At 37.9% G+C, this 20,824-nt stretch overlaps 1 protein-coding gene across 1 annotated transcript; it reads left to right on the top strand.

Moving 5' to 3' along the window:
• Positions 1 to 12,395: 12,395 nt before the first annotated feature.
• Positions 12,396 to 20,772, top strand: LOC117323994 (ribonuclease P/MRP protein subunit POP5-like). Its single transcript, XM_033879571.1, has 5 exons — positions 12,396 to 12,526; positions 13,868 to 14,013; positions 14,561 to 14,698; positions 15,102 to 15,185; positions 19,476 to 20,772. Exons 1-5 carry the CDS (start codon positions 12,507 to 12,509, stop codon positions 19,583 to 19,585), a joined length of 498 nt encoding a protein of 165 aa, XP_033735462.1. The 5' UTR covers positions 12,396 to 12,506; the 3' UTR covers positions 19,586 to 20,772.
• Positions 20,773 to 20,824: the final 52 nt, after the last annotated feature.

Raw genomic sequence — 20,824 nt, forward strand, 5'->3', positions numbered from 1 at the left:
TTGTCTTTGTCTGTTGACGCTATGGTATATTTTGTCCTTGTCTGTTGACGTTGTGGTCTATTTTGTCTTTTAGTGTTGACGTTGTGGTATAGTTTGTCTTCTACTGTTTGCATTATGGTACATTTTGTCCTTGTCTGTTAACGTTGTGGTATATTTTGTCTTTGAGTGTTGACGTTGTGGTATATTTTGTCTTTGAGTGTTGGCGTTGTGGTATAGCTTGTCTTTGAGTGTTGGCGTTGTGGTACCGTTTGTCTTCTAGTGTTGGCATTATGGTATATGTTGTCCTTGTCTGTTGACGTTGTGGTATATTTTGTCTTTGAGTGTTGGCGTTGTGGTATAGTTTTTTCTTCTAGTGTTGACGTTGTGGTATATTTTGTCCTTGTCTGTTGACGTTGTGGTACGGTCTTGTCTTTGAGTGTTGACGTTGTGGTATATTTTTGTCTTTGAGCGTTGACGCTGTGATATATTTTATACGTGTGTGTTGACGTTGAGGTCTATTTTGTCTTCTAGTGTTGACGTTGTGGTATAGTTTGTCCTTGTCTGTTGCCGTTGTGGTATATTTTGTCTTTGAGTGTTGACGTTGTGGTATATTTTGTCTTTGGGTGTTGACGTTGTGGTATATTTTGTCTTTGAGTGTTGACGTTGTGGTATATTTTGTCTTTGAGTGTTGGCGTTGTCGTATATTTTGTCCCTGTCTGTTGACGCTATGATATATTTTGTCTTTGTCTGTTGACGCTGTGGTATATTTTGTCCTTGGGTGTTGACGTTGTGGTATATTTTGTCCTTGAGCATTGACTCTGTGTTATATTTTATACTTGAGTGTTGACGCTGTGGTATATTTACGTGTTTGTCGAAGCTGTGATATATTTTGTCCTTGTCTGTTGACGTTATGATATATTTTGTCTTTGTCTGTTGACGCTATGGTATATTTTGTCCTTGTCTGTTGACGCTATGATATATTTTGTCTTTGAGTGTTGACGTTGTGGTATATTTTGTCTTTGAAAGTTAGTGCTGTGGTATATTTTGTCTTTGAAAGTTAGTTTTGTGGTATATTTTGTCTTTGAAAGTTAGTGTTGTGGTATATTTTGTATATATGAATGATGTATTTAATGCTGTGGTACATTATGTATATATGTATGATGTATTTAATGCTGTGGACATTATGTATATATGTATGATGTATTTAATGCTGTGGTACATTATGTATATATGAATGATGTATTTAATGCTGTGGTACATTATGTATATATGTATGATGTATTTAATGCTGTGGTACATTATGTATATATGAATGATGTATTTGATGCTGTGGTATATTTTGTCTTTGAAAGTTAGTGTTGTGGTATATTTTGTCTTTGAAAGTTAGTGTTGTGGTACATTATGTATATATGAATGATGTATTTAATGCTGTGCCAGCGAAAGCTTGCTCAGGGTGAGGTATTGATGAACAATGATCCACTTTCTTGTCATATCTTGAACTAATTAGAATATCCAATACCACCAGAATCTAAGTGATGTAATAACGTCTCGGTCTTAATTGGTTTAGGCCTAGGCCTTGACATTTGACACGAAGCCATTGCAATTTAGCTAATTGTAAAACACCAGTGCGGTAGCAAATGTTGTTTACACTACAAAATTATCGTGGTAATTTTATCTGACATTTACATTTTACCAAGTTCAAATTGTTTTGACAGACGCTAGTAATATGACCTTTGCATCAAAAGCTCGCTCCAGGGACCACCACGTGACAGCCGCGTGACATAAACCGTCTTGTCTGAGATACGCCATTGATTCTCGCCAGTAATAAAATTGTCATTCCACCAACACATAAATAATTTACTAAAACATGTTTAACAACGCTATAACAAGGTGCAATTTGTAGATCCGCCGGTTACAATGTTGTGTTTATTCCATTCCTGCAACGGCCATTCTAGGAATACTACCGACGTTTTTCTGATGCTGACCGGAAACTGGCGATTGGTACACGTATGGAGTTCAATATTTTGGAAGCGTTCAGCTTGATTCCGAACATCGATCTTCTATAACACAACTCGACATTTTTTTCATATTTTAATGGCCTACTACTCTGTTATTCAACATCGCTGACGTGTGACACATGTGACAGATGACATGTAAACGTGTGACACATGTGACACATGACACGAAAACGTGTGACACGTGTGACAGATGACATGTAAACGTGTGACACATGTGACAGATGACATGTAAACGCGTGACACATGTGACACATGACACGAAAACGTGTGACACGTGTAACATATTACACGTAAACGTGTGCCACTTGACACGTAAATGTGACATTGGGAATACCTATTTTGAATCTTAACACACGTATTCCCCGGTTAATCGATCTCTATAGTCAACACAATAACACAAGTATTCCCCGGTTAATCGATCCCTATAGTCTACACGATAACACACGTATTCCCCGGTTAATCGATCTCTATAGTCTACACAATAACACAAGTATTCCCCGGTTAATCGATCCCTATAGTCTACACGATAACACAAGTATTCCCCGGTTAATCGATCCCTATAGTCTATACTATAACAAAGGTATTCTCCGGTTAATCGTTCCCTATAGTCTACACTATAACACAAGTATTCCCCGGTTAATCGATCTCTATAGTCTACACGATAACACAAGTATTCTCCGGTTAATCGATCCCTATAGTCTACACGATAACACAAGTATTCCCCGGTTAATCGTTCTCTATAGTCTACACGATAACACAAGTATTCCCCGGTTAATCGATCCCTATAGTCTACACGATAACACAAGTATTCTCCGGTTAATCGATCCCTATAGTCTACACGATAACACAAGTATTCCCCGGTTAATCGATCTCTATAGTCTACACGATAACACAAGTATTCTCCGGTTAATCGATCTCTATAGTCTACACGATAACACAAGTATTCCCCGGTTAATCGATCTCTATGGTCTACACGATAACACAAGTATTCCCTGGTTAATAGATCCTTATAGTCTACACGATAACACAAGTATTCTCCGGTTAAACGATCCCTATAGTCTACACGATAACACAAGTATTCTCCGGTTAATCGATCTCTATAGTCTACACGATAACACAAGTATTCTCCGGTTAATCGATCCCTATAGTGTACACGATAACACAAGTATTCTCCGGTTAATCGTTCTCTATAGTCTACACGATAACACAAGTATTCTCCGGTTAATCGATCTCTATAGTCTACACGATAACACAAGTATTCTCCGGTTAATCGATCCCTATAGTCTACACGATAACACAAGTATTCTCCGGTTAATCATTCTCTATAGTCTACACGATAACAAAAGTATTCTCCGGTTAATCGATCTCTATAGTCTACACGATAACACAGGTATTCTCCGGTTAATCGATCCCTATAGTCAACACGATAACACAAGTATTCTCCGGTTAATCGATCTCTATAGTCTACACAATAACACAAGTATTCCCCGGTTAATCGATCCCTATAGTCTACACGATAACACAAGTATTCCCCGGTTAATCGATCTCTATAGTCTACACGATAACACTAGTATTACCCGGTTAATCGATCTCTATAGTCTACACTATAACACAAGTATTCTCCGGTTAATCGATCCCTATAGTCTACACGATAACACAAGTATTCCCCGGTTAATCGATCCCTATAGTCTACACTATAACACAAGTATTCCTCGGTTAATCGATATCTATAGTCTACACTATAACACAAGTATTCCCCGGTTAATAGATCCCTATAGTCTACACGATAACACAGGTATTCTCCGGTTAATCGATCCCTATAGTCTACACGATAACACAAGTATTCCCCGGTTAATATATCCCTATAGTCAACACGATAACACAAGTATTCCCCGGTTAATCATTCTCTATAGTCTACACGATAACACAAATATTCTCCGGTTAATCATTCTCTATAGTCTACACGATAACACAGGTATTCTCCGGTTAATCTATCTCTATAGTCTACACGATAACACAAGTATTCCCCGGTAAATCGATCCCTATAGTCTACACGATAACACAAGTATTCCCCGGTTAATCGATCTCTATAGTCTACACTATAACACAAGTATTCTCCGGTTAAACGATCCCTATAGTCTACACGATAACACAAGTATTCCCCGGTTAATCGATCTCTATAGTCTACACGATAACACAAGTATTCCCCGGTTAAAAGTTCCCTATAGTTTACACGATAACACAAGTATTCCCCGGTTAATCGTTCCCTATAGTCTACACTATAACACAAGTATTCTCCGGTTAATCGTTCTCTATAGTCTACACGATAACAGAAGTATTATCCTGTTAATCGACCCCTATAGTCTACACGATAACACAAGTATTCCCCGGTTAATCGATCTCTATAGTCTACACGATAACACAAGTATTCCCCGGTTAATCGATCTCTATAGTCTACATGATAACACAAGTATTCTCGGTTTATAGATCTCTATAGTCTACACGATAACACAAATATTCCCCGGTTAATCGATCTCTATAGTCTACACGATAACACAAGTATTCTCCGGTTAATCGATCTCTATAGTCTACACGATAACACAAGTATTCTCCGGTTAATAGATCCCTATAGTCTACACGATAACACAAGTATTCTCCGGTTAATCGTTCCCTATAGTCTACACGATAACACAAGTATTCTCCGGTTAATCGATCCCTATAGTCTACACGATAACACAAGTATTCTCCGGTTAATCGATCTCTATAATCTACACGATAACACAAGTATTCTCCGGTTAATAGATCCCTATAGTCTACACGATAACACAAGTATTCCCCGGTTAATCGATCACTATAGTCTACACGACCTAGATACGAGAGGACTTAGCTACCAGAACTACTATTTGAGCATCCTTAACAGCTAGCTGGTCACCATAAACCGGCGGCCACAATCATGGTAATGACGTCGTGGAAACACGTGATCTTCCTGTCTAGCAAAATACGATAAGGGATGTCGTGTAATTGTCAACAGGTAACTTAATTAGAGGTGAACTAAGTGAAAGTCCCGAAATATAATTAAATGGTAAATGATATATGACATAACTTATTAACTTTTTAAGATGATAAAGCAGAATCGTTAGTGTTTTTCAACATACTAAGCAAAGGAAGGGAAGGAATTACTTATTTGTTAAATGAGGATAAACAAACTTAACTATCTCTCGAAGAAAATATTCGCGACATTGACTAACAACATTTGAAATAATATAACTAACATAATATGCCATGTTTATTCCATGACTGGTTGTATATTATTGATCGAAAACGAAAAGGTATTAACAAATTTCAGAAGAGTCTCACGCTATCGTCCTATTTGACAGATTGTGTTCCATGGTATACTGGGATAGGTCCTGGAGCTCCGATAGGAACACTTGTACTTTTTATGTTAAAACCGTTAAACTCAGACAAATGATTTAATTCGGATTTGTTTTAACTTTGGACTAATTTACGTCAAAGTACCATTGGTTAAATACAGCATTATTTATTGGCACTGTTCCAGGACGACGTGTAAAGTGATCTGTGATGAAGGCATGTTGTGTTAATTTTTCCTGGTCGATATCGTGTGCCAGCCTCCCTCACATGCTTCCTATGCTCATCGCCTTTTACTTAAACCTTCCGTCTTGTTTTGCAAGAAAACCCACAGTAATCGACGTCCATTTAATTCATCGCCTCGCGCAGATTTAGAACAGTTAAGGGAGAATTACTTCGAAAAAAAACATGTTAAAAATAAAGTGACACAAAACGGGTTCCAAAATTCCTCCACTTTCCTATTTCATTGCAAATATTTGAATTCAGATGATCAGACAAAACCGTAGTAGCTGGAGATTTAGAATGAAGTACAGAAGATTATGTTGTGAAAGTAAATTAGGTTAATCTAGTAAAATCTAGTTAAATTGATTTCTTTCCTTCTGCTTGTGTGATTGACATTTACCATTGACACATCAAACAGTTTTAACAAAGAACAACAAAACGTGGCTTCAGAATGTAATTACAACGAAGTCCGCTCAGGAACTCGCAATATCGACGTCACCGGCTAAAAATAGACAACTGAGCAGGCTAAATCATACCATAAATATTGCACACGTTATATTACCAATTAATGTAAGAACAGGCGAGTTCTTACATTAATTGGTTTCGACACAGACGATCAAACAGGCGAGTTCTTACATTGGTTGCGACACAGTTGAGTGAACGGGCAAGTTCTTACATTGGTTTCGAAACAGACGAGTGAACAGGCGAGTTCTTACATTGGTTTTGACACAGACGAGTGAACAGGCGAGTTCTTACATTGGTTGCGACACAGATGAGTGAACTGGCGAGTTCTTACATTGGTTGCGACACAGACGAGTGAACGGACGAGTTTTTACATTGGTTTCGACACAGACGAATGAAATGCCGAGTTCTTACATTAATTGGTTTCGACACAGACGATTGAACAAGCGAGTTCTTACAGTGGATACCACGCAGATAAGTGGCCAGACAAACTCTATACATTGGGATTACCTGTTACGTACACGGACGACTGAGCACGGGGACTCGTAACGACGAAAAGTGTCGGAATGGGTTTTTGTCTCATATAAAACAGTATTAATAAAGGGTTAAAGACAAAGAACTGTTCCTGTATCAAGTAATCCACGTGACAAGTAATCCACGTGACAGGTAATCCACGTGACAAGTAATCCACGTGACAAGTAATCCACGTGACAGGTAATCCACATGACAAATAATCCACATGACAAGTAATCCACGTGACAAATAATCCACACGACAAGTAATCCACGTGACAAGTAATCCACGTGACAGGTCAGCTGGATAATTAGCTGAAGCTATCGCCATGTAAATAAGCCAATGACCTTGTGTCCTGTGATTTAGATATTAGCAGATAATGATATCGTGAGGTAATGCTCTCTGGCCAATTACTTACTGTTCAATTATTTAATTCAAGAACCTAGTGTGGATATATGGCCTTGCTACACTAATTGCGGACTAGTGCCGGTCTCAGACCCTGTAAGTTACTGCTAAAACATCTTTAATGAAGTCGGATCACTTGTTTTTTTTATGATAAAGTTCTTGTTCTATATGTCATTGTTTCATATACCAATATTGACTGCATGTCAATACCTTAACTGTTTAATTTTACGAAAGCATTTTATACTGTATATGTAATACATTTATGTATGTATATTGACATGTGACACTAATGAAATAAATATTGAACTTCAGTATCACCTGTTAATATACACAGACGAGTGGTCAAGCTGTCCCTTAACATTGGTATTACCTACTACACACACGGACGAGTGAGTAGGCGGACGAGTGAGCAGGCGGACGATCGAGCATGCGGACTCAACATCGGTTTCCACACAGACGAGTGAGCAGGCGAACTCAACATTGGATTGTTTAAGATACAAGAAAATTCAAGACCTTTGAATATAGTATTTTACAGACACAAGCTCGATTAAACAAGAATTCAATTAAAAGCTAGACAATCTAATGGGATGTTCAATAGTTTACTAAGACTGGGCATAGATACAGAGAGATATTGAAATGGAGTCTAATGTGACCGCACAAGGCACGTCACCTGAAATTACTTAAAGTGAACATCTTATCCTCCATACAGTGCGTGTGTTGTTAATGTTCTTTTTTAACGAACTCAACTTAGTGAACAAAAAAAAAAAAAAAAAAAGATAGATATAGGTAGTATGGTACTACTACGTATATAACTATCTATTAGTGAACACCAGCAACGAAGTCGTTTATATGACCAACGGCGCTATTTTAGAAACTATACTAGTCCAAGTTCAAGTTCTTCATCAATTTGAGATTATCAGCTAATCAATGTCGGATACAATGCATCATATTTACAGTGCATGATTATGGTGTTACGTTAGGGCCAAATTTCCAATATCGCTCCTTGGCTACTTTGCTCCTTCGCCATCGTGTTTTCGCTCCTTCGTCATCGTATTTCCGCTCCTTCGCTTCTTCGCTACTTCGCCATCGTATTTTCGCTCCTTCCGCGAAGGAGCGAAAATACGATGGCGAAGGAGCGAAGAAGCGAAGGAGCGAAAACACGATGGCGAAGGAGCGATGGAACTTCGCTCCTTCGCTACTTTGCTCCTTCGCCATCGTGTTTTCGCTCCTTCGTCATCGTATTTTCGCTCCTTCGCTTCTTCGCTCCTTCGCCATCGTATTTTCGCTCCTTCGCGTTTAGGTCGAAGGAGTTATATTGGCCCTAACGGAATACATGTACATACAAACAAATACAGGCCATAGTATACTACTACTTCTCAAAATACTACTACTTCTCAAAATATCAGATTGTTACACCGCCATAGTATACCACTACTTCTCAAAATATCAGATGATAACACCGCCATAGTATACTACTACTTCTCAAAATATCAGATTGTTACACCGCCATAGTATACCACTACTTCTCAAAATATCAGATGGTAACACCGCTATAGTATACCACTACTTGTCCAAAATATCAGATGATAACACCGCCATAGTATACCACTACTTCTCAAAATATCAGATGGTAACACCGCTATAGTATACCACTACTTCTCAAAATATCAGATTGCAAAAAGAAAATATCAACGAGTAAACGAGTCCAAAAATCATCAAAAGCTATACACAGTTTGCATAGGCCCACAGAAATGAGACATATGTATGGATCTCAATATCAATGTCATTTTAATGTCAACATTGAAAACGAAGACGTTCTAGATAAAACTCATTAAAGCCGGGCATGAGCTGAACTCTAATTACAAGTGATAGCGGTGAAGGTATCAACGTCAAAAACAAAGCTCTTCCAATTAAAATCAGTATGAGACTAGTAAATTGGCAAGGAAGCAGGATCGTATCCGTTAAAGTACATATTTTACTTGTAACTGAATTATGATGTGACAATGCCTTTCTCGTAGACAATGCCTATATAATTACAACAATGGGGATATTAAAGACAGTGAACCTATTCATTTATTAAAGCGTTCCCATGTTATATTTTACGAAAATTATAAGTTCAAGTTGAAAGATAGCAATGACCTATTATCTCATCGTCAATTATTTTTTGTAACAATTTTATTTCGACGCCATTTCCTATTTGCTGTTCTTGATGTACTGTATATAAACTTTCGAGAATAACGGACAAAACACAGCCGATTTGTCCGTTGTAATCAAGTGTCTGTCTATAACATCAATAATCCATCTTTAGCAAATAAACCTTGTCAGCTTCGCCCAGAATAACGAGTTCGTACGCCGATGACATGCGCGTGTTATGTAACTCAGAAATGAAATGGGAAAACATGGCTGTGTGTTATCATCATTTGCTTACAGCAGTTTACGTGTGATAGTGTAACAAAAGTGATTCTTTTTAATGACATGGTAAAGTCTCATTGTCCTGGTATTATCCATTTTAGTTTAGACAGAAAACTGTCGTATAGAAGATTCACACATCAACCCAAAAACAGTCAGTACCAAACATAGAAAACAAATCATTGTACTCTCTACAAATCTTAGGAGGTATTGGGCGAGTAATGGTACGTTTATTCTATAGATTAAATTGAGGCGCCGTTAAGCGACCGTGCTCTGGTAAATCACTGTACAGTAGCTAGTGTTTAAAGAATGTCAGTATTTCTGATTAAATCGAACCACGAGCCAATTTAAACAGGAAGGAAATATTTATCCTTGTGTACATGTTATTGTTGCACTGACTAGATTCCATGTCGTTAAGATGGGCGACACGTCTGGTGTAGTTGTAATAAATACATTTTTTTAACTTCAATGATCAATGATTTAATAGTTCGATACTTTTTATCAAGGTGGAAGGGAAGAGGCTTTGAAAGAAAACCTGCGTTAAGCCTCAATAATATTTGCGTTGGAACGCAATCAATTGTCATCGCCCTATCCCAGACAACAGTCACATGTGTCATTCTGTCTAAGACTTTATTTCCAGAATGATTTGTTGTGAACAGCAAACACCATAAGAAGTGGCTACATGACGTATCTGTCTCGATATAACACCAATAACACTTGCTTAGCAAATAAACCTTATCAGCTTCACGCAGATTAATGAATTCGTACTCATTTGACATACGTGTTGGATCGCTCTACACTGAATGGGACAGGTACGGTGGCTGATTGGTGCCATTTCGTCTTGTCGACTTCTCGGGGCGAAAAGACGAAATTTAAGGGTTTCAATGTTCGTCTTTTCGGGAGGAAAAGATGAAATTTAACGTTGTTCATTTTCGTCACAGTAGAAAGGTTGCTATAGTTGTAATACTGCTGTAAGGGAGATAGCGATTATCATTCAAGGAAGACTGATCAGCTCAATAAAGTTCGACTCGCAAGTTGCTGAAAGCAGTAGCGATAGGAATGCAAATACTAAAATAAATATATACTGCTAATAGATGGTGATTTGTTAATCAATTCCATTATAGTACGTCAGGGTAATTTCTTAAACTGAATCAGCGTCTTCCGCAAATGAGCTTTCAAACTGAAATGCTCTCAGATCTATATGATGGCTGTTCAGGCGTGGCATACGTTACCAAACATTTCGCTTCATTGTCGTGTATTGATGAGTACAATGTCGCTTTACCCGATCCGTAAGGGCCAAATTTCCAATATCGCTCCTTCGCTCCTTCGACCTAAACGCGAAGGAGCGAAAACACGATGGCGAAGGAGCGAAAACACGATGGCGAAGGAGAGAAAATATTTTCCATCGCTCCTTCGCCATCGTGTTTTCGCTCCTTCGCCATCGTGTTTTCGCTCCTTCGCGTTTAGGTCGAAGGAGCGATATTGGAAATTTGACCCTAACGGAACGAACGCGAAGGAGCGAAGGCGAAAACACGATGGCGAAGGAGCGAAGTTCCATCGCTCCTTCGCCCTCGTTTTTTCGCTCCTTCGCCATCGTATTTTCGCTTCTTCGCTTCTTCGCCATCTTGTTTTCGCTCCTTCGCTCCTTGGACCTAAAGAAGGGGCGATATTGGAAATTTGGTCCTAACGGAACACCATATGATTTCCATAGGAAGTGGCAAACTCATAATAGTATTAGCACTATGCATTACAGTTACGTCTTTATTTCGTTTAATGTGTTACATCTCATAAAATATAAAATAATAGAATGCATCATTCAGCTTTATTATCATATATTTACATGTAAAACAAGGGTATGAGTGAATGTTTTTTTTCCTTCTTTTTACACAACATAACTTTACCTGCATGTTTGATTGATGTACATGTTTCAGCTCTACTTTGTTTTATTTAGTGAATTGTGAAAATAAACGTTTTACAATTTAAAAAAAAATCAAATCTCAAACTCAATGTGTCTACAACATGGACCCCGGTAGAACTAAGCCTGGGTGCTTTCTGGTATTCCTGCCTTGAAGGACAACAGTTAGATATTTATTGATATATTAATATTATTAATTTATAGAAACAGATTCTAATTTTTGCATTGTCGCGTTGGCCGAGTGGTTAAGGTGTACCGACACTTTAACACTAGCCCTCCACCACTGGGTTGCGAGTTCGAAACCTACGTGGGGCAGTTGCTAGGTACTGACCGTAGGCCGGTGGTTTTTCTCCGGGTACTCCGGCTTTCCTCCACCTCCAAACCTGGCACGTCCTTAAATGACCCTGGCTGTTAATAGGACGTTAAACAAAAACAAACCAAACAAACCAAATGCATTGCAAATCTAATCCCGAGAATAATTTTGCATTAAAAATCTAAAATGTTTTTGATTGCAATCACTTATTTAAATCCATAATAGACTATGCTCAAACATGTTTTGTGAATGTTTTATGTTTTTTTTACCGAATGAAATTGAATTGGATTAAATTGGATTGAATTGACCATTTATCTATTCTATTTATTTAAAGGTTACTACCAAAAAAATCCCACTGCTACTAATTACTGTATGGTACATCTATCTCAACTTCTTGGGGTAGCCCCTTATCCTAGCATGCTACTGGTCAAACATATTGGCCCTGTGCCTCTTTATTATTGAGAAGAAATTGTTTAAAGATTTTTTTTAGGTCTAAGTTATTCATTTGAGCAAATTTGGAAGCCCTTCACCCCAGCATGCTTCTGACCCTGCATCAGTTGGTTATTGAGAAAATGTCTCAAATAGGAGGCATTCCCAATATGTCAGGCAGTAAATAACCAATTACAAGTGATGCTTGTATGATAGAAACTTTGGTTTATTTTTATGATATATACTAGCACTATCTGCTGTGTTTTATTAAAAAAAAAATATTGACATTTCTTTTGTAAAATCGTATTATGGTGTTGTTCTGGAGTCGTACCCGAATGAGGACAAAGGGAAGTAACTCGATGTCTCCTCCAAAAGCGGATATGACATTTGTAAACATCTAACAGGAGAATACACGTGGGTAAGGCATCATCTCCTTGAAGACGGGCGTGTATCCATCAAACCATCCCTGTCAGCAATGGTCCGGTTCAAAAACAGGTAAGTGGTTTACAGAAAACGGTGATATAAAGACACTTTCCTAACGTTTTTTCTATGACTTCTAAAAATAAATGATTTTGACAATACCAAACCTACGTTACTAGTTTTGACGGGTAATATATTGATTAATTGTACAGTACATGTAGGTAACGTCTCTTTACATAAACATGTTTAACAGAGGCTATATATATAAATCTTACACAAGTCAAACGTACACAACAAAGTCATTTTCGAGTTACAATATGCATGTGCAAAGCAGTACATATATTCTTCTGTTATCATAATCATAGCCCGAGTTTCCTCTGGCCCTGACACCATGGCTGGTGTAGCGTGGTGTCAGGGCCAGAGGAAACTCGGGCTACTGTTATCAGTGTGTATTTAGTACTAGTATTACTGTTAGCACTAGTTATCCGGTCAGGTAACAGCATGGCTTGTAAGTCAGTCCTGTGTCATTTCTATGACAAGCCGTTGTGGAAACAAAGAAGCATTTAATTATCAATATCAATAATATGCCTAATTCCATGCTGTTGTACTGTATTAATCGAGGGTGTCCATTATGGCCCATATGTTTGTACATCCCTACGTGTATGCCTGGAAGCGGAAGGTTTGGCCCAATAGGGGAAATTGTTGTTTTTTTAATCATTTAAATTGCTACTTGTCATGAATGACTGAACGGATTTTGATGAAATATGGTCTGGAGCATTATAGGGTCATTCATACTGACATCACACTGGTCAGAACTATAGATTAGGTCATGTCCACTGGTGGTCTTAAATGGATTGGGTTAAGTAGGGTTATATAGTGAAAAAAATACAGGTGAGCTGATAACTATATTGATATAGTCATAGCAGTGAAAAATGAAAGCCATCACAGGAATAATTCAATCTTCATAGTCATAGCAGTGAAAAATGAAAGGCATCACAGGAATAATTCAATCTTCATTTTGGTACATGACATTTAAAATTTGGTAAAAAAAAAGGAAGAAATTGACTATTAAAGCTGCCTATTGTACAGTAATACGGTGGACAAACATCACTTATCTCTGTACATTGTATGAATGGGCTTATTGGGGCATAGCCTGAGTTTCCTCGGGCTATATTGGGCAAAGGAGATAGAATGTTGTATAAATGGAGGTGTTGCTTCCTTTGAGCCGGAGGGACGAGGTTCAGGAGATGAAATATACATATAGCAAAAATAAATAAAGAAATAAATAAATAAAGCCCTTATTCTTTACAAATAAGATAACTGAAATTTCCAAATGAGTGATGCAGGCCCACAGGGTCTCTTTTATTTTTTTTATTTTGTCTTTTTTAAAAAGGATTTTTTTCATCACTATTTCAGATATTTAGTTTGTGAAGTTGTTTACACAGAATCAAGAAAGAAAATAGCACCCTTTTCTGAGTATGAATTATATAAATGTATTCGAGATGCTGTCATAAAGTCCTATGGAGATTACGGCTTTGGTGTACTGAAGTCTTCATTGTCAGGTAAGTAATAATGGGTATTTCTCCTCTAGATCTATTGTATGGTAAACAAATGGCTCTAAAATCTCTCTCATACATACATGTACAGTATGTACATTCGATTGTAAAAGGTTTTTGTTATTAAGTGAAAACAATTAAAATATGTATAAATTGTGTCAATTGTTTTTGGGACTCAGATATTTGAGATCTGGACTTTTGTTTTTCCTCTATGACTCATTCAGATTTTAAGTACTCACTCTATTTCTTAGTATGAGATAATACAATTTTAGAAATGGTGTTCTGGACTTTCCTAAAAAAATCCTTGACAAATAATTGTGTTTAGATTATCTGTCCTATAGATTTGTCTGCAGCTCTATGCCGATGGTGTGAGATACCATATGATGACTGACATTTTTTCCTCCAACACTAAAATGTTTATCTTTTAAAACAGACTACAATGTAATTATATTTTATGAAATAATATAACCACTGTTTAAATATCAGTAATGAAGACTTCATTTTCTTCGATAAATGACAAGTGACAAAGTAATCATGTTAACAATATTTTCAGTGAAGCACTGGAACAGTGCCACAAGCATTGTCCTGATCCGGGCCAAGAGAGGTGCTCACACAATGGTGCAGTCAGCCTTAACTTTTGTGAAGAAAATCTCAAATAACGATGCATTCTTCAATACACTTCACATTGGAGGTAACTGATGTTATATTAATCTCTGGATATTTCTATCATACATTGAAAAATACTTATATTGGTGCCCCAGTATTATAATTTTTTCACTCAAAGTTTTTTCAGATCATTGACATTAAAAGCGGCTTTAATTCACATCTACAACAGAATAATAATCTGTGTATCTGGGAGTACCAAGGCCAAACAAAATTAATATCTTGTTTCTCAGGCATATTTTAAGGTGTGTATCTATTGGGCAATCCTGGCAGACCAGGATCAAAATGTTGCTGCAATCTTTAGAAGCAACCAAAAACAAACAAAACATTTATGCAAAAAACAGGACCTATGGGCCTCTTATTTCAATGCATGAAGTACAGAGGAGGATGGCAGTGTCACAGTATAATTTCTGTATTATAATCATTTGTAGGGACCATCAGATCCTGCTACAAGTTCCTGGTGCGTCACCACCAACAGCAGTTACCAGGCTTACTACGGGAGTGTAAGACAGACGGTATGTTGTCACTGTAATATTTACTACGGGAGTGTGAGACAGACGGTATGTTGTCACTGTAATATTTACTACGGGAGTGTGAGACAGACGGTATGTTGTGTCACTGTAATATTTACTACGGGAGTGTGAGACAGACGGTATGTTGTGTCACTGTAATATTTACTACGGGAGTGTAAGACAGACGGTATGTTGTGTCACTGTAATATTTACTACGGGAGTGTGAGACAGACGGTATGTTGTGTCACTGTAATATTTACTACGGGAGTGTGAGACAGACGGTATGTTGTCACTGTAATATTTACTACGGGAGTGTGAGACACGGTATGTTGTCACTGTAATATTTACTACGGGAGTGTGAGACAGACGGTATGTTGTGTCACTGTAATATTTACTACGGGAGTGTGAGACAGACGGTATGTTGTGTCACTGTAATATTTACTACGGGAGTGTGAGACAGACGGTATGTTGTCACTGTAATATTTACTACGGGAGTGTAAGACAGACGGTATGTTGTCACTGTAATATTTACTACGGGAGTGTGAGACAGACGGTATGTTGTCACTGTAATATTTACTACGGGAGTGTGAGACAGACGGTATGTTGTCACTGTAATATTTACTACGGGAGTGTGAGACAGACGGTATGTTGTCACTGTAATATTTACTACGGGAGTGTAAGACAGACGGTATGTTGTGTCACTGTAATATTTACTACGGGAGTGTGAGACACGGTATGTTGTCACTGTAATATTTACTACGGGAGTGTAAGACAGACGGTATGTTGTCACTGTAATATTTACTACGGGAGTGTGAGACAGACGGTATGTTGTGTCACTGTAATATTTACTACGGGAGTGTGAGACAGACGGTATGTTGTCACTGTAATATTTACTACGGGAGTGTGAGACACGGTATGTTGTCACTGTAATATTTACTACGGGAGGGTAAGACAGACGGTATGTTGTCACTGTAATATTTACTACGGGAGTGTACGACAGACAGTATGTTGTCACTGTAATATTTACTACGGGAGTGTGAGACAGACGGTATGTTGTCACTGTAATATTTACTACGGGAGTGTGAGACAGACGGTATGTTGTCACTGTAATATTTACTACAGGAGTGTGAGACACGGTATGTTGTCACTGTAATATTTACTACGGGAGTGTGAGACAGACAGTATGTTGTCACTGTAATATTTACTACAGGAGTGTGAGACACGGTATGTTGTCACTGTAATATTTACTACGGGAGTGTGAGACAGACGGTATGTTGTGTCACTGTAATATTTACTACGGGAGTGTAAGACAGACGGTATGTTGTCACTGTAATATTTACTACGGGAGTGTGAGACAGACGGTATGTTGTCACTGTAATATTTACTACGGGAGTGTGAGACAGACGGTATGTTGTCACTGTAATATTTACTACGGGAGTGTGAGACAGACGGTATGTTGTCACTAATATTTACTACGGGAGTGTGAGACAGACGGTGTGTTGTCACTGTAATATTTACTACGGGAGTGTGAGACAGACGGTGTGTTGTCACTGTAATATTTACTACAGGAGTGTAAGACAGACGGTATGTTGTCACTGTAATATTTACTACGGGAGTGTGAGACAGACGGTATGTTGTCACTGTAATATTTACTACGGGAGTGTGAGACAGACGGTATGTTGTCACTAATATTTACTACGGGAGTGTGAGACAGACGATGTGTTGTCACTGTAATATTTACTACGGGAGTGTGAGACAGACGGTGTGTTGTCACTGTAATATTTACTACAGGAGTGTAAGACAGACGGTATGTTGTCACTGTAATATTTACTACGGGAGTGTGAGACAGACGGTATGTTGTCACTGTAATATTTACTACGGGAGTGTGAGACAGACGGTATGTTGTCACTGTAATATTTACTACGGGAGTGTGAGACACGGTATGTTGTCACTGTAATATTTACTACGGGAGTGTAAGACAGACGGTATGTTGTCACTGTAATATTTACTACGGGAGTGTGAGACAGACGGTATGTTGTCACTGTAATATTTACTACAGGAGTGTAAGACAGACGGTATGTTGTCACTGTAATATTTACTACGGGAGTGTGAGACAGACGGTATGTTGTCACTGTAATATTTACTACGGGAGTGTGAGACAGACGGTATGTTGTGTCACTGTAATATTTACTACGGGAGTGTGAGACAGACGGTATGTTGTCACTGTAATATTTACTACGGGAGTGTGAGACAGACGGTATGTTGTGTCACTGTAATATTTACTACGGGAGTGTGAGACAGACGGTATGTTGTCACTGTAATATTTACTACAGGAGTGTAAGACAGACGGTATGTTGTCACTGTAATATTTACTACGGGAGTGTGAGACAGACGGTATGTTGTGTCACTGTAATATTTACTACGGGAGTGTGAGACAGACGGTATGTTGTGTCACTGTAATATTTACTACGGGAGTGTGAGACAGACGGTATGTTGTCACTGTAATATTTACTACGGGAGTGTAAGACAGACGGTATGTTGTCACTGTAATATTTACTACGGGAGTGTGAGACACGGTATGTTGTCACTGTAATATTTACTACGGGAGTGTGAGACAGACGGTATGTTGTCACTGTAATATTTACTACGGGAGTGTGAGACACGGTATGTTGTCACTGTAATATTTACTACGGGAGTGTGAGACAGACGGTATGTTGTCACTGTAATATTTACTACGGGAGTGTGAGACACGGTATGTTGTCACTGTAATATTTACTACGGGAGTGTAAGACAGACGGTATGTTGTCACTGTAATATTTACTACGGGAGTGTGAGACACGGTATGTTGTCACTGTAATATTTACTACGGGAGTGTGAGACACGGTATGTTGTCACTGTAATATTTACTACGGGAGTGTAAGACAGACGGTATGTTGTCACTGTAATATTTACTATGGGAGTGTGAGACAGACGGTATGTTGTCACTGTAATATTTACTACGGGAGTGTGAGACAGACGGTATGTTGTCACTGTAATATTTACTACGGGAGTGTGAGACAGACAGTATGTTGTCACTGTAATATTTACTACGGGAGTGTGAGACAGACGGTATGTTGTCACTGTAATATTTACTACGGGAGTGTGAGACAGACGGTATGTTGTCACTGTAATATTTACTACGGGAGTGTAAGACAGACGGTATGTTGTCACTGTAATATTTACTACGGGAGTGTAAGACAGACGGTATGTTGTCACTGTAATATTTACTACGGGAGTGTGAGACACAGTATGATTTCACTGTAATATTTACTACGGGAGTGTGAGACAGACGGTATGTTGTCACTGTAATATTTACTACGGGAGTGTGAGACAGACGGTATGTTGTCACTGTAATATTTACTATGGGAGTGTGAGACAGACGGTGTGTTGTCACTGTAATATTTACTACGGGAGTGTAAGACAGACGGTATGTTGTCACTGTAATATTTACTACGGGAGTGTGAGACAGACGGTATGTTGTCACTGTAATATTTACTACGGGAGTGTGAGACACGGTATGTTGTCACTGTAATATTTACTACGGGAGTGTGAGACAGACGGTATGTTGTCACTGTAATATTTACTACGGGAGTGTGAGACACGGTATGTTGTCACTGTAATATTTACTACGGGAGTGTAAGACAGACGGTATGTTGTCACTGTAATATTTACTACGGGAGTGTGAGACAGACGGTATGTTGTCACTGTAATATTTACTACGGGAGTGTGAGACAGACGGTATGTTGTCACTGTAATATTTACTACAGGAGTGTGAGACAGACGGTATGTTGTGTCACTGTAATATTTACTATGGGAGTGTAAGAGAGACGGTATGTTGTCACTGTAATATTTACTACGGGAGTGTAAGACAGACGGTATGTTGTCACTGTAATATTTACTACGGGAGTGTAAGACAGACAGTATGTTGTGTCACTGTATTTGTGATTCTGACATGATTGAATGGTTCTGCAGGACATTGCCCTTTACTTGTTTTTCAGTTTTCTCAATTTTTCCCTCTCTCAATAATTTTGGGTAGATTTGATATTTTTTATATTCAAAACACAAAAATATAATTACAATGTCCAGTGAAATATGTAAAAAATAAATTCAAACAACACAAAAATTTCAGCATTTAGCATTTTCCTTCTTGAATCTTTTTTACATTACCATGTATTATTGTCATGGTTACTTAGTCACATGTACATCTTTGTCATGTTGTACATCTTACGAGTAAAACTATTGGGTACATTTCAGGGGAGAGAAATGCTGTAAGGGCAGCTATTCTAAGCTGCAACAATGCTATGAAAAATGAAGTTGATGGCAGAGATCTTCCCAAGAAGAGATCATCTGAGGCAAAAACATGAATGTATGCTTGGTAGTAAAAGCGTGTAATTGGATACCCAGGAGTACACCATACTAAGTATTGAACTTCCATTCTAACACTCCATCTCTCACATCAAAGGTTTTTTCCTGATTTTTTTCCTGATATCAGTAGAAATGTGGAAGGAATTTAATTACCATGGAAAGTGTACGGGATTGTTTTTACCAGATCATGAGATACTGATGTCTACAGAATGTCCTATAAAATGTTACCATGGAAACTGTACAGGGTTGTTTTTACCTGAGATCCTCATGTCTACAGGTAAAGAATGTCCTATAAGGTGTTACCATAGAAAGTGTACGGGATTGTTTTTAACTCGGATACTCATGGCCACAGGTAAAGAATATCCTATAGTTATGTTATCATGCATGGAAAGTGTACAGGATTGTTTTTACCTGAGATACTCATGTCTACAGGTAAAGAATGTCCTATTAAGTGATAGACATTGATAATGAGTAAGTGAATATTGTATACTAAGCATGTTTTTGGGACCAAAACTAGATATGTAGGAAGAGTTAAGGTAAATGTATAGCTTGTGGTAATGAAGCTCAACTTGTGTAGAAATGCTGACCTTTTAGCTTTCACCAAGGAAACGAATAACAAAAAGTGGTTCAGAGAAAAATATCCTATTTTTGGAGTGTGACAACACATCCGGACAGGCAAACATAATCACATTTATTAAACAAGAATTGCCTGTTCCACTTTGTTAGTATAATTAAGAAAAATCGTACTCTTCTTGGACTTGTTCCAGATTCACTATAAAAAAAAATGTTAATGAAATGGAGAAGCAATTCTTAATTTCTTGAAACCCACGGGTCTTAACTCCAAAATACACCAAAAGTTCAAATTCATATAATCTATAGGTGTGTTATGTCAATACTACAATACAAATATTTCCAGGTTTGGTTGATATACCACCGATATTGGTACTGAAACAGGGCTATAACACAAAATTCTAAAGCTCTGATTTCCAACATTCCTTATATCCAGAGCCACTAGACCATGGATGATATCATGTAACTGGTCCAGATTTTGTTCCCGATGTGTGTATAGATGTCGACCTTGGCATCGTCCAATGTAGGCGAGGTATTGTGTATCATAATGTATTATTATTACGTATGTATATTGAAAATTGTCTGTGCTGTAAAGAACAATAAGTCTTAAATTCCTTTTTTGTGTTTATTTTCAATTCCTTTACACACCAAGTTAACAATTTATAAAA

The sequence above is a fragment of the Pecten maximus genome, chromosome 3, assembly GCF_902652985.1.
Source record: "Pecten maximus chromosome 3, xPecMax1.1, whole genome shotgun sequence".
In the NCBI taxonomy this organism is placed as follows: Eukaryota; Metazoa; Mollusca; class Bivalvia; order Pectinida; family Pectinidae; genus Pecten; species Pecten maximus.

Bases quoted from the DNA above. Each gene is read 5' to 3' on its own strand.
- LOC117323994 (XM_033879571.1), top strand. From the start codon at position 12,507: ATGGTCCGGTTCAAAAACAG. The intron at 12,527-13,867 runs GTAAGTGGTTTA...TCACTATTTCAG, and splicing joins ATGGTCCGGTTCAAAAACAG to ATATTTAGTTTGTGAAGTTG. The intron at 14,014-14,560 runs GTAAGTAATAAT...CAATATTTTCAG, and splicing joins ACTGAAGTCTTCATTGTCAG to TGAAGCACTGGAACAGTGCC.